At 50.0% G+C, this 15,437-nt stretch overlaps 1 protein-coding gene across 5 annotated transcripts in view; it reads left to right on the top strand.

The window, feature by feature from the left end:
- The window catches only part of LOC141094197 (uncharacterized), a 124,507-nt gene that overhangs the window by 22,042 nt on the left and 87,028 nt on the right, over window positions 1–15,437 (top strand). For 3 of the 5 annotated variants that reach the window (XM_073579965.1, XM_073579963.1, XM_073579966.1), the window contains exons 6-7: window positions 14,951–15,100; window positions 15,230–15,409. The exons of the other annotated variants lie outside the window; for them this stretch is intronic. In XM_073579965.1, the coding sequence (XP_073436066.1) occupies window positions 14,951–15,100; window positions 15,230–15,409 (330 nt within the window). The remainder of the gene's footprint in view (window positions 1–14,950; window positions 15,101–15,229; window positions 15,410–15,437) is intronic. 5 annotated transcript variants of the gene reach the window in all.

The following is a 15,437-nucleotide window of genomic DNA, read 5'->3' as shown; positions in this document are numbered from 1 at the left end:
TTGGTGTTCAGAAGTGTCGTCTCCACAGAGCCAAACACCTTCGTTAGAGTGTTAGTGGGGTTCAGCACTGCCAGCTGTTCCCCTGCTGTGGAGATGGCAAGTCTCCTGCTGCCTTCACCTGCCAAAATCCAGTAGGCCCCAGCCTGCTCCTCGCCTAATCCTGGGCTCCAACAGCGTCATTTGGTGTTCAGAAGTGTCGTCTCCACAGAGCCAAACACCTTCGTTAGAGTGTTAGTGGGGTTCAGCACTGCCAGCTGTTCCCCTGCTGTGGAGATGGCAAGTCTCCTGCTGCCTTCACCTGCCAAAATCCAGTAGGCCCCAGCCTGCTCCTCGCCTAATCCTGGGCTCCAACAGCGTCAGTTGGTGTTCAGAAGTGTCGTCTCCACAGAGCCAAACACATTCGTTAGAGTGTTAGTGGGGTTCAGCACTGCCAGCTGTTCCCCTGCTGTGGAGATGGCAAGTCTCCTGCTGCCTTCACCTGCCAAAATCCAGTAGGCCCCAGCCTGCTCCTCGCCTAATCCTGGGCTCCAACAGCGTCAGTTGGTGTTCAGAAGTGTCGTCTCCACAGAGCCAAACACCTTCGTTAGAGTGTTAGTGGGGTTCAGCACTGCCAGCTGTTCCCCTGCTGTGGAGATGGCAAGTCTCCTGCTGCCTTCACCTGCCAAAATCCAGTAGGCCACAGCCTGCTCCTCGCCTAATCCTGGGCTCCAACAGCGTCAGTTGGTGTTCAGAAGTGTCGTCTCCACAGAGCCAAACACCTTCGTTAGAGTGTTAGTGGGGTTCAGCACTGCCAGCTGTTCCCCTGCTGTGGAGATGGCAAGTCTCCTGCTGCCTTCACCTGCCAAAATCCAGTAGGCCACAGCCTGCTCCTCGCCTATTCCTGGGCTCCAACAGCGTCAGTTGGTGTTCAGAAGTGTCGTCTCCACAGAGCCAAACACCTTCGTTAGAGTGTTAGTGGGGTTCAGCACTGCCAGCTGTTCCCCTGCTGTGGAGATGGCAAGTCTCCTGCTGCCTTCACCTGCCAAAATCCAGTAAGCCACAGCCTGCTCCTCGCCTATTCCTGGGCTCCAACAGCGTCAGTTGGTGTTCAGAAGTGTCGTCTCCACAGAGCCAAACACCTTCGTTAGAGTGTTAGTGGGGTTCAGCACTGCCAGCTGTTCCCCTGCTGTGGAGATGGCAAGTCTCCTGCTGCCTTCACCTGCCAAAATCCAGTAGGCCACAGCCTGCTCCTCGCCTATTCCTGGGCTCCAACAGCGTCAGTTGGTGTTCAGAAGTGTCGTCTCCACAGAGCCAAACACCTTCGTTAGAGTGTTAGTGGGGTTCAGCACTGCCAGCTGTTCCCCTGCTGTGGAGATGGCAAGTCTCCTGCTGCCTTCACCTGCCAAAATCCAGTAGGCCACAGCCTGCTCCTCGCCTATTCCTGGGCTCCAACAGCGTCAGTTGGTGTTCAGAAGTGTCGTCTCCACAGAGCCAAACACCTTCGTTAGAGTGTTAGTGGGGTTCAGCACTGCCAGCTGTTCCCCTGCTGTGGAGATGGCAAGTCTCCTGCTGCCTTCACCTGCCAAAATCCAGTAGGCCCCAGCCTGCTCCTCGCCTAATCCTGGGCTCCAACAGCGTCAGTTGGTGTTCAGAAGTGTCGTCTCCACAGAGCCAAACACATTCGTTCAAGTGTTAGTGGGGTTCATCATTGCCAGCTGATCCCCTGCTGTGGAGATGGCAGTCTCTCCTGCTGTCTCCGCATTCAAAATACAGTAGGCCTCTGCCTACACCCTCCTATTTCCTGGGCTTCAACACAGCCAGTTGTAGTTCGAAAGTGCCGTCCACACGGAAAGAGATACTTGCTCCCGTGTCTCAGTGGGGTTCAGTAATGTCAGCTGATCCCCTGCTGTGTGGATGGCAGTCTCTCCTGCTGTCACCTCATTCAAAATACAGTAGGCCTCTGCCTACACCCTCCTATTTCCTGGGCTTCAACACAGCCAGTTGTAGTTCGGAAGTGCCGTCCACACGGAAAGAGATACTTGCTCCCGTGTCTCAGTGGGGTTCAGTAACGTCAGCTGATCCCCTGCTGTGTGGATGGCAGTCTCTCCTGCTGTAAACTCATTCAAAATACAGTAGGCCTCTGCCTACACCCTCCTATTTCCTGGGCTTCAACACAGCCAGTTGTAGTTCGGAAGTGCCGTCCACACGGAAAGAGATACTTGCTCCCGTGTCTCAGTGGGGTTCAGTAATGTCAGCTGATCCCCTGCTGTGTGGATGGCAGTCTCTCCTGCTGTCACCTCATTCAAAATACAGTAGGCCTCTGCCTACACCCTCCTATTTCCTGGGCTTCAACACAGCCAGTTGTAGTTCGGAAGTGCCGTCCACACGGAAAGAGATACTTGCTCCCGTGTCTCAGTGGGGTTCAGTAATGTCAGCTGATCCCCTGCTGTGTGGATGGCAAAGTCTCCTGCTGCCTACACAGTCGTACCACTACTGATTTTTAACCGTGCTCCAATTAGGCCTGTGGCTCCACTGTCTCTCGTATTTCCCCTGTCCTCCAACCCTGCCAGTTACAGCTCCGAAGTGGCGTCTGCACAATCCACACTTGTTCCTGTGTTACAGGTGTTCAGTCCGGTCATTTAATCCCCTGATGTGTGTCCGGCAATGTCGCCTGCTCTGTCCACATTCCCATCAGGGGATTAACTGACCGGACTGAACACCTGTAACACAGGAACAAGTGTGGATTGTGCAGACGCCACTTCGGAGCTGTAACTGGCGGGGTTGGAGGACAGGGGAAATACGAAAATCAGTGAAGCCACAGGCCTAAGTGGAGCTTGGTTCAAATTAGTAGTCTACAACCGATCTTAAAATTTCTTCAATGCAGCCTCAGCCTGCTCCGTGCTTGTCCCTGGGCTTCAACACAGCCAGTTGTTGCTCAGAAGTGCCGTCTTCACAGAGTAAAACACTAGCTCCTGTGTTTGTGGGGTTCAGTAACGTCAGCTGTTCCCCTGCTGTTTTGATGGCAATCTGTCCTGCTGCCTCCCAATTGACAGCACATCAGGCCTCAGCCTGCTAAGTGCTTGTCCTGGGCTCCAACATCGCCAGTTGCTGCTCATAACTGACTTTGGCACGGGTACTCCCTCCTGCCCACCTTGGTTCCAGCCCTGCCTGCTGTTTCCGGGAAGTGTCAATGTCAGTTTGCCACCCCAAGTTGCCATGTCGTGTTGCGGTTGGGTTAGCCGAGGCTAGGGTGCCAGCAGTTTAGGTGCTTCCTATGTGGACTGCGGGTTCTGGTAAGAAAGGTTTGTTCCATAGTGCCAGTAGGACAAGCACCCCCTGTAGGACTGTGTGATTCGGTAACTGCGGCCAGCTTGCGGCATGCCAACTTTGCTTTTCAGGGGTAACTTCTGATACCCCTCCGGGTTCCAGCACCGTCAGCTGGTTCTCATCAGAGCCTTTGGCCTAGGTGCCTCCATCTCGGTATCCGAGTTCCGGCAACGTCTGCTGGTCCTTGGTAGTGCTTTGTAGCACAGGTACCTCCTGCTTAGTAACCGGGTTCCAGCACCGTCAGCTGGTCCTCGGTTGTGCCATTGGCTCTTATTCCTTCTGCTGCCCCTCCGGGTGCCAGCACTGTCAGCTGGTCCTCGCTATTTCCATTTGCTCTTGCAGCTTATGCTACCCCTCCGGGTTCCAGCACCGTCAGCTGGTTCTCGTCAGAGCCTTTGGCCTAGGTGCCTCCATCTCGGTATCCGAGTTCCGGCAACGTCTGCTGGTCCTTGGTAGTGCTTTGTAGCACAGGTACCTCCTGCTTAGTAACCGGGTTCCAGCACCGTCAGCTGGTCCTCGGTAGTGCCATTGGCTCTTGTTCCTTCTGCTGCCCCTCCGGGTGCCAGTACCGTCAGCTGGTTCAAGAGGACAAAGAACAGGAAGACAACCACCAAGATGCAGAACAACAAGAGAGAGAAGACAAAGAAGCATAAAAAAAACAAAGCAGAAGAACATTAAGCATAAGACTAATACTCTGAGCAAATGATATTATCTTATTTATAAGCAGAAGAAGACTAAGCAGTGTATGGGGGTGAGTCCGTTCCTCCTCGTGGTGCCCCTGGAAAAGGCCTGCTGCTGCAGGCCAAACTGAACGCGGACAAATCCTGTTGTAAATCTTTTGTGACAGGCAGAACGGAAGGTGTAAACTTCTAACTTTTCTAGATAACAACTACAGGAATGCCTGACACAAACAAGAATATGATGAAGAAGAATAGGAAGAAGATGAAGAAGCTGAATATGTAGAATAATAATTGTTGAATAAGAAGAATATGAAGAATGTAAGAAAAGGAAGAAGAAGAAGACATACATGTCTGGCAAAATATAAATGAGGCTAACATAGTCAATATCTTTGTAACTCCTAACATCTTTAAAAAAAAAGTTTAATTCCTGCTATTCCATTTGATTGGGCTAAACCTCTATGGCTTTAATGTCTCCTCCACCTCCCACAATACATTCTACATTATTCTTAGTTGTTTTTCTTCATGTAGAATTAACCTACAAGGAAAGAAAGGTTTTTTTTTAATTCCGATATTTTGGCCCCATTGACTTGCATTGGTTCCCGGTATCGGAATCGGCGATACCGATACTTTTTTTTAAGATCGGCCGATCCATTCCGATCCGATATTTTCAAGTATCGGCTGGTATCGCTCAACTCTAGTCAGTGTACATGTAATACAGTGATCACCGGTGACATTATGCACAGGACCTCTGTATATAGTGCCAGTGTACAGGTAATACAGTGATCACTGGTGACATTGTACAAAGGCACTCTGTATATAGTGTACAGTATCATTGTACAGGTAACACACTGACTCACCAGTGATGTCTCTAGGTAAAGTCCTTCATCTTTGCTTTTCATCTTTCATCCAGCACAGATCGCCATCACGTCTTCCACCCAGGGCTCGTCTCTGCAGGAAATAACACAGTTATCTAGAGCTCCACTTGCAGAACACATTACTTAATTTTTTTCCCAACTTCTACACTACACCAGATGAAGAAAAAAAGGTGACATATTGACGCTCTGCACAGTAACAGAACCTCCCCCCATTTAAAACAGTATCCTCAAAAAATTAAAATAACTACATCACTGCAGTAATAATATCCCTTAATTAGCCCCTATGGTAATAATACCCCCCATCCTGGCTCCAGCCATATTTTCTCTCATCTTGCCCTCATGAGTATCCATTCTGCCCCCACATGATCTCCAGATCCTGCCCCATCTGTCTACATCGTATCCATCCTGCCCCATGATCCTGCACCATGTGTCTCCCATCCTGCCCCCTGTGTCTCGCATTCTTCCCCCTCCTGTGTCTCACTGTCACATTCTGCCCCCTCCTGTGTCTCACTGTCACATTCTGCCCCCGTGCCTCTCATTCTGCCCCCTCCTGTGTTTCACTGTCACATTCTGTCCCCTGTGTCTCACTGTCACATTCTGCCCCCTCTTGTGTCGTACTGTCATATTTCCCCATGTCCATTCTGACCCCGTGTCTCACATTCTGCCCCCCTGGTCATTCTGTCCCCGTGTCTCGCATTCTGCCCCCTCCTGTGTCTCACTGTCACATTCTGTCCTGTGTCTCACTGTCACATTCTGCCCCCTCCTGTGTCTCACTGTCACATTCTGCCCCCTCCTGTGTCTCACTGTCACATTCTGCCCCCATGTCTCACATTCTGCCCCTTCCTGTGTCTCACTGTCACATTCTGCCCCCTCCTGTGTCTCAATGTCACATTCTGCCCCCTCCTGTGTCTTACTGTCACATTCTGCCCCCGTCTTGCATTCTGCCCCCATGTCTTGCATTCTGCCCTCATGTCTCACATTCTGCCCCATGTCTCGCATTCTGCCCCTCCTGTGTCTAACTGTCACATTCTGCCCCCTCCTGTGTCTCACTCTCATATTCTACCCCCTCCTGTGTCTTACTGTCACATTCTGCCCCCATGTCCATTCTGACCCTGTGTCTCACATTCTGCCCCATGGTCATTCTGCCCCCATGTCTCGCATTCTGCCCCCTCCTGTGTCTCACTGTCACATTCTGCCCCCTCCTGTGTCTCACTGTCACATTCTGCCCCCTCCTGTGTCTCACTGTCACATTCTGCCCCCATGTCTCACATTCTGCCCCTTCCTGTGTCTCACTGTCACATTCTGCCCCATGTCTCACATTCTGCCCCCTCCTGTGTCTCAATGTCACATTCTGCCCCCTCCTGTGTCTTACTGTCACATTCTGCCACAATGTCTGCATTCTGCCCCCATTTCTTGCATTCTGCCCCCACGTCTTGCATTCTGCCCCCACGTCTTGCATTCTGCCCCCACGTCTTGCATTCTGCCCCCATGTCTTGCATTCTGCCCCCACGTCTTGCATTCTGCCCTCATGTCTCACATTCTGCCCCCATGTCTCGCATTCTGCCCCCTCCTGTGTCTCACTGTCATATTCTACCCCCTCCTGTGTCTTACTGTCACATTCTGCCCCCATATCTTGCATTCTGCCCCTCCTGTGTCTCACTGTCACATTCTGCCCCAATGTCTTGCATTCTGCCTCCATGTCTTGCATTCTGCCCCCATGTCCTTCATTCTGCCCCCATGTCTTGCATTCTGCCCCCATGTATTGCATTCTGCCCCTATGTCTTGCATTCTGCCCCCATGTCTTGCATTCTGCCTCCATGTCTTGCATTCTGCCTCCATGTCTTGCATTCTGCCCCTATGTCTTGCATTCTGCCTCCATGTCTTGTATTCTGCCTCCATGTCTTGTATTCTGCCCCCACGTTCTGCATTCTGCCCCGTGTCTCACATTCTGCCCCGTGTCTCACATTCTGCCCCCATGTCTTGCATTCTGCCCCCATGTCTTGCATTCTGTCCCCATGTCTTGCATTCTGCCCCATGTCTGCATTCTGCCATGTCTTGCATTCTGCCCCCATCATGTCTGCATTCTGCCATGTCTTGCATTCTACCCCCATCATATCTGCATTTTGCCCCCATGTCTTGTATTCTGCCCCCATCATGTCTGCATTCTGCCCCCATGTCTCGCATTCTGCCCCCATGTCTTGCATTCTGCCCCCATGTCTTGCATTCTGCCCCCATGTCTTGCATTCTGCCCCCATGTCTTGCATTCTGCCTCCATGTATTGCATTCTGCCTACATGTCTTGTATTCTGCCCCCACGTTCTGCATTCTGCTCTCATGTCCATTCTGCCCCCATGTCTCGCATTCTGCCCCCATGTCTTGCATTCTGCCCCCATATCTTGCATTCTGCCCCAATGTCTGCATTCTGCCATGTCTTGCATTCTGCCCCCATCATGTCTGCATTCTGCCATGTCTTGCATTCGGCCCCCATCATATCTGCATTCTGCCCCCATCATATCTGCATTCTGCCCCCATGTCCTGTATTCTGCCCCCATCATGTCTGCATTCTGCCCCCATGTCTCGCATTCTGCCCCCATGTCTTGCATTCTACCCCATGTCTTGCATTTTGCCCCGTGTCTACATATTTGCCCCTGTGTCTCCAATCCTGCACCCTGTCTCCATATTTGCCCCTGTGTGTCTCCAATCCTGTCCCCGTGTCTCCATTCTGCCAGGGAAACATATTGTCCTTTTGAATAGTAAAATAAAATAAAAACTTTCTTCTTATGTGACCTCGCTCCTGCGCTGAAGATGGAGCTGCTGCTGTGTGAGCTGAAAGGACCTGTGGTGACGTCATTGTCATGTGATCAGGGGGCGGAGCTGATCAATGCTGAAGGCCTGTGATAATGACGTCACCACAGGTCCTTCAGCACTTCTCTAACTTTCGGTTGTCGGGCGCTGTGGCGGCTCTGCTGATGTGTGCGCTGCACACTTGGGGCCCGCCCGGCGCCCCTATGACACACAGCACTTGGGGCCCGATGATTGGTAGCACAGGAGCGGGGCCCCCTTCTGTACTGCTGTTCACCGGGCCCCATACAGCAGTAAGGGCTGTCATGCCCTGATGGCGGCCCTGCCTTGATGCCTTCATAGTTACATTTCAGCCATGAAGCCATGGAAAAGGGACAATGCCCTATTTGTATTTTTTCAGGGAGCTAAAAAAGGACTTAGAGTGTCCAAGAACACCCTAGCTAGGTGGATTAGGGAGGCTATCTCTTTTGCTTATACAGCAGGTGGGCTGGAGATTCCGGAAGGCATAAGAGCGCACTCTACTCGGGCCAAGGCAACATCCTGGGCAGAGAGATTGGAAGTATCCATCGAGGACATATGTAAGGCGGCCACATGGTCCTCTCCATCAACTTTTTTCAACCACTATAGATTAGATTTAGGTAGGTCCGCCGACCTCACGTTCGGGAGAAAGGTGCTTGACGCAGCTATCCCTCCCTAGAGTTCTCTTCATCTCTGTAAATCTCTCGTGGTGCTGTCATGGCGACTGAATAAATGCTCAGCTACTTACCGGTAGCTGTGTTTTTCAGGAGCCCATGACAGCACCTTCACATTCCCTCCCTCTGCTTTCACATATTGGGTCAGCACCTTTACTTTATTTAAAAAATTAGTCACAGTAGTAGAGACATGTAGTTGACTGTACATATTTAAGTTGCTACTAACCAGGAAGGTCCTCTCATGCTCTGTAATCCAACTGAAGCGGGGGAGAGGGCCGCCCTTTTTATGTCTGTAGGTTTCCTGTCCCCGAAGTGCGGATCCCCTCTCTCGTGGTGCTGTCATGGGCTCCTGAAAAACACCACTACCGGTAAGTAGCTGAGCATTTTACAATAATAAATGCGCCCGGGCCCGCACGTCAATAGTTAACAGTTGCCAGCCAATCGGAGGCTGGCAGCTGACGTCAGCCGCAGCACACGTCACCGCCGTCTGACGTCACTGTCGTTCGCCGCCGAGTGCGCGCTTCAGCTGCGTGGAGGGAGCTTCGCTGCAGGAGCGTGGCCAGTTAAGAGTTAAGGAGAACTTTTTTTTTGTTTTTTGTTTTTTTTTTTTCATTTTTATTGAAAGCAGAGTCGGCAACCCGGGGCGGAATGGACATGGGGGGCTGAGGCAGAATGTGAGACACGGTGGGCAGAATGTGAGACACGAGGGGGCAGAATGTGAGACACAGGGGTAGAATGGGCATGGGGCTGGGGCACAATGTGAGACACGGGGGTACAATGTGAGACACGGGGGCACAATGTGCGACATGGGGGCTCAATCTGAGGCAAGGGGCACAATGGACATGGAGGCTGGGGCAGAATGTGAGACACGGAGTCAGAATGTGAGACACGGGGGCAGAATGTGAGACACGATGGGCAGAATGTGAGACACGGGGGCAGAATGTGAGACACGAGGGGGCAGAATGTGAGACACGGGTAGAATGGGCATGGGGCTGGGGCACAATGTGAGACACGGGGGCACAATGTGAGACACGGGGGCACAATGTGCGACATGGGGGCTCAATGTGAGACAAGGGGCACAATGGACATGGAGGCTGGGGCAGAATGTGAGACACGGAGTCAGAATGTGAGACACGGGGGCAGAATGTGAGAGACGGGGCAGAATGTGAGAGACGGGGGCAGAATGGACATGGGGCAGAATGTGAGAGACGGGGCAGATTGGACATGGGGCAGAATGTGAGACACGGGGGCAGAATGGACATGGGACAGAATGTGAGACATGGGGGCAGAATGGACATGGGGCAGAATGTGAGACATGGGGGCAGAATGGACATGGGGCAGAATGTGAGACACGGGGGCAGAGTGGACATGGGGCAGAATGTGAGACACGGGGCAGAATGGACATGGGGCAGAATGTGTGACTGTTAAACACAGGAGGGGCAGAATTTGAGACACAGGAGGGGGCAGGATGGGAGAAACATAGTGCAGGATCATGGAGCAGGATGGATACAATGTAGACAGATGGGGCAGGATCGGGAGATCATATGGGGCAGAATGGATACTCATGAGGGCAGGATGAGAGAACATATTACTGGAGCCAGGAATGAGACACACGGGGGCCAGGATGGGGGATATTATTACCATAGGGGCTAATTAAGGGATACTATTACTGAAGTAATGTATTTATTTTATTTTTTTGAGGATGCTGTCTTAAATGGGGGGAGGAAATGTTACTGTGCAGAGTGATACTATGTTGCCTTTTTTTTGTTCATCTGGTATAGTGTAGAAGTTGGGGAAAAAACTAAGTAATGTATTCTGCAAGTGGAGCTCTAGACAACTGTGTTATTTAGAGTTTAGCGTCATCTGCAAATATTGAAATTCTACTCTCTATGCCCCCTACAAGGTCATTAATAAATATGTTAAAAAGAAGCAGCCCAATACTGACCCCTGTGGTACCCCACTGCAAACCGTGACCCAGTCCGAGTGTGCTCCATTAAAAACCACCCTTTGTTTCCTATACCTGAGCCAGCTCTTAGCCCACTTACACATATTTTCCCCTATCCCCATTGTTCTCATTTTAAGTATCAACCTTTTGTGTGGCACCGTATCAAAAGCTTTTGAAAAGTCCATGTACACCACGTCCACTGCATTTCCTTGGTCCAGTCCAGAACTTACCTCTTCATAAAAGCTTATCAGATTAGTCTGACAGGAACGGTCCCTCATAAACCCATGTTGATATTGGGTCATGAGGTTATTCTTCATCAGATACTCCAGTATAGCATCTCTTAGAAAACCCTCCAGGATTTTACCCACAGTTGAGGTTAGGGGTTAAACTGCCAGGATTTTTATTGCAGCCGCACCTGTGCCATCCCTGCAGTGTACATCTATGTTCTGGGGCCCAAAAGGGTTAATTTTTTTTAAACAATTGTTTATTGTGTGAAAAAATAAAATGTGTCTTCTGCTTTTTCCATGTTTTTTTCTTTTTACAAGATTTGTTGGAGCCAATTTTCTTTAGAGACATTTTATATATATGCTTTATTTCTGGTGTTTTTCTCATAATATAGGAAAGTCTAAGGCGAGAAATAAACCCCATAAATCACTGTACATGGAGACTTTGGGATCAGATAATTTCTGTCCTTGGTGTTTGTGGGAACAAAAAATCTTTTCTAAAAGCCTCAAACTTCTGTGTGTGAATCAGACGTGAGATCTAACGTGAAAGAAGATTGCAGTGCGGGGAAGACGGGAAACCTTCATATAGACGGCCGGTGGGGATGGAGTCAGTGACCGACTCTGGCCTAATATGTTTCTAGAGCCGCAGTAGAAGATGAAGATGTCATCCTCATCATGAAGTAGTTATGTCTCATGTCACATGTAATGAATATCTCCTGCAGTATTGCTAATGCCGATTCCAGTGTCGGTAAGGCTGGTTTCACATTTGCGGACGGAAGGCTGCGGACTTCCTTCGTGAAGCCCCGCCCCCTGCTGCGCCTCCTCCGGTCAGCTCTGCTTATTTATGCATGCGGCTTCATGCGGCCTGCGTAACCTATCTTTAACATTGGGTACGCAGGCTGTGCCGCAGTATGTGGAAGCCGCCCCCGCATAAAATTCCAACATGATGCGTTCTAAGCGGGTCACCGCGCCATCAAAACGACGCATGCGGCGGCATCCGCATACTGAGGCACGGCCTGCGTACCCAATGTTAAAGATGGGGTACGCAGGCCGCATGCATAAGTAGGCGGAGCTGACCGGAGGAGGCGTGGCAGGGGGCGGGGCTTCACAAGGGACGTCCACAGCCCTCCGTCTGCAAATGTGAAACCAGCCTAAATGAGACGAGAATTAGCGTTATGGAAGATGAGTCTATGAGAAACGTATTCAGCTGCCGACTCCGAGGAAGAAGCTGCTTGTTGTCTGTGGCCTAAAATATAATAATAATAATAATCTTTAATTTTTATATAGCGCTAATATATTCCGCAGCACTCTACAGTTTGCACACATTATCATCACTGTCCCCTATGGGGCTCACAATCAGGGCTGGTTTTAGGCAAAGTGGGGCCCTAGGCAAAAGTTTAAAATGGGGCCCCAAATGCTAACATATTGCAAATCACCCAGAAGCATTTCGGTTGTAGTTATGTGCACTGTGTTCAGGCCGCTAAGCGAGTGTGATCAACAATATTGAAGTTGTTCGCTTGTTTCCCGGCCTCTTTACACCAACTGAGAAAGAATGATGGGAATCGAACAATCACGATAAGGCGCACGTCAGCGCAGCGCCAAAAGGGCGAATGCGCCGGCAAAAGTGTGCCAGCGCATGACCAGAGTATCCAATGCTAAATATAGGGTATGCTGATCGCATGCAGCGTCATGCGGTCAGAGGAGGAGCTGACCGGAGGGGGCACAGCCGGGGCGGAGCTTAGAGGCAGCCGTGCGCTGCGCCCAGTTACGCTAGTGTGAAACTAGCCTTACACCGGCGATGTGCTGTTGAGAACAATGATTTTTGTTCCGGCATAAACAATCCAATCACTTGATGAATATGCAGCATTTTTCTTGTTTAGTGTAATACACCCCATAATCCTCCATATAGTATAATATACTCCCAATAGTCCTCCATATAGTATAATACACTACCTATAGGCCTCCATATATTAAAATACACTCTGCAGTCCTCCATATAGTATAATACACTCCTCATAGTCCTCCATATATTAAAATACACTGCTCAGTCCTCCATACAGTATAATGCACTCATCATAGTGCTCCATATAGCATAATGCACCGCCATAGTTATCCATGTAGTACAATTCATTTCCCATATTATAATGCACCCCATAAGTATTCATACAGTATAATGTATTCCCCATAGTCCTCAATTCAGTATAATGCAGCCGACATATAGCATGATGCAGCCACCTCACAGAGCATAATTCATCCACCCCACAGAATATAATGCAGCCACCCCACAGAGTATAATGTAGCCACTCCAGAGTATGCAGCCCCCATAGAATATAATATGCCCCCATAGAATATAATACAGCCCACCTCCCCATAGAAAATAAATTACCTCCCCATAGAAAATAATTTACCTCCCCATAGAATATAATACCCCTTCTTCCAAGAGAGAATGTTCTTACACTTTTGTCCAGAAAAAAGTTACCGTAGGTTTCCTATTCTAACAGAGTGATTGGGATTTCTTAAATCTGATGCAAGATCTGCTTATTTTTTCCTGGTAGATTTGATGGACACAAGGGGGCTAGGGGAGACAGGCACAAGGGTGACATAGGGTGGCTAGGGAGCAAGGGAGACAGGCACAAGGGTGACATAGGGGGACTAGGGAGCAAGGGAGGCAGGCACAAGGGGATACACAGGGACATGAAGGAAGGGGATAAGGGCGCAAGGGGACACACAGGGACTAGGTGGCTAGGGAGACAGGCACACGAGGACACAAGGGGACTCTGAGGGCAGAGTAGGTAGGGATGTACGGGGAGACGGGGCTGCAAGGGGATATGGGAAGACGGGGGGAAACTTGGGAGCAGGGAAGAAGGGAGCACAGGGATTACAAGGACAGGGTAGATGGGGACACGGTGAGAAAGGGTCGCAAGGGGAAGAGAGATGAGGGAACAAGGGGATGCAGGGGAGACTTGCGAACATGTCAGACGGGTCACACGGTGACAAGAGGCAGGGAATGCATGGGGGGTGCAGGAGGACTCAGGGCATGAGAGATGGGGAGCATTGGGGGACCAGGGGAGGAGGGACAATGCATGTACCGGGACTCGGAGGAGCACAATGACCTGAACCTGGAGACTTATGAGGACATGGGGAACAGGAGGGAGCATGGAGCAAGGGCAGAGCATGGGGGAAACGGGGCTTGTGTCACAGGGGCATATAGAGACACATGAATGCCCCGGGTATCAGAAAGCATGTATTCACCGTGTGTGCAAAATTACATGTATCATGTAATACAAAGTCATTGGTCCAGTGTATATAATGCTGCACAGGACAGCTACAGAAGTTACATTGCTATATAGCCAAGCACACATACATATGTATTAAGATATACACACACATAATATAATATATATATTATATATACACACACACACACTAAGTATATAAATATTTATATATACACACAGTGTATATATTTATTCATTACATTCAAACATACACGTATAACATACATACACAGATATAACATATATACTGTATATATATATACACATATGCACTGATATGTACAAACATACACACACTATATATAAATTGACACCCACATATATTCATACATATTTGTTGTTGTTCAGCATGGTGGCTGCAGTACCTTTATCAGATTCTCCCCTCCTCAGCAGACCCCGGGGACTGTGTCCGTGACCTCATCTGTACATGATGTCTGCGCTCCCCGAGTGTCGCGTTCTTCGTATATGTGGGCCCCCCGCCAGGGGGAGCGGAGAGATGAGAATACCCCCTCCGTAGCTGCCTGTTTATGGTCCCTGCTGCAGCCACAGGCTCTGCCAATATGGCGGCCGCCATCACCTGTGCAGATGCTGTACTGCCTGGGCCCGGCACACAGCGGACGCACGATGATATGACGTCATCACGCACCCGCTGTGTGGCAGAGGGGAATGCTGGGAGAGGGAGCGTCAACTGACACTCTCTCCTCCATCATTGCCTCCTTCAATGCAGTGGCGGGGGGAGTCGGCGCTGGGGGCAGGCGGGCCTTCCTGACCCACGGGCACCATAGTGGCTGGGGCCCCTGGGGGGGCGGGGGCCCTAGGCATCTGCCTGGTCTGCCTGCCCCTAACGCCGGCCCTGCTCACAATCTAAATGCCCTATCAGTATGTCTTTGGAATGTGGGAGGAAACCGGAGAACCAAGAGGAAATCCACGCAAATACGGGGAGAACATACAAACTCCTTGCAGATGTTGTCCTTGGTGGGATTCGAACCCAGGACTCCAGCGCTATATAGGTTTTATTAGTAGATGTAAAGAAGAAAACTAAATACTGTAAAATAATAAATCTCCTCATATGTTTCCCTTATTATCTCCAGTAATTGTATTATTACACAGGATTTTTATGATGTTACATCGGCTCATCTTCTCATTCAGATCTCTACAATATCGGATCCTCTCAGTGAAGATCTTCTATATAAGAGAATTTTCCTGATTTACCCATCAAGGATGGATATGGACAGAGACAAGATGGCGGAGAGGATATTACACCTCACCCTAGAGATCCTCTTCCGGCTTACTGGAGAGGTGAGAGATTCTGATGACGTCACATTACATCATTCTTATCTATGGGAATAACAGATGGACAGAACAGGAGAGGTGAGGACTCTGGAAATGTCTGTAGTGAGATTTATTAATGTGTCTCTCCATAACCAGGATTACACAGTGGTGAAGAAGACCTCTAGTGATCGCTGTCAGGACCCTGTGTCTGAGGGATGGGGAAGACCCCTGAGCCCAATCACGGGTCCTCCATCTCACCCCCTGATACATGAGGACATCAATGACCAGAAGATCCTAGAACTCATCTACAAGATGATTGAGCTGCTGACTGGAGAGGTGACACTGCTGGGAATGCTGGGACATT

Source organism: Dendrobates tinctorius, unplaced genomic scaffold (genome assembly GCF_039654945.1).
Source record: "Dendrobates tinctorius isolate UK_male_01 unplaced genomic scaffold, ASM3965494v1 ptg000063l, whole genome shotgun sequence".
NCBI classification, from domain to species: Eukaryota; Metazoa; Chordata; class Amphibia; order Anura; family Dendrobatidae; genus Dendrobates; species Dendrobates tinctorius.
This window is presented reverse-complemented; position numbering and strand designations above follow the sequence as displayed.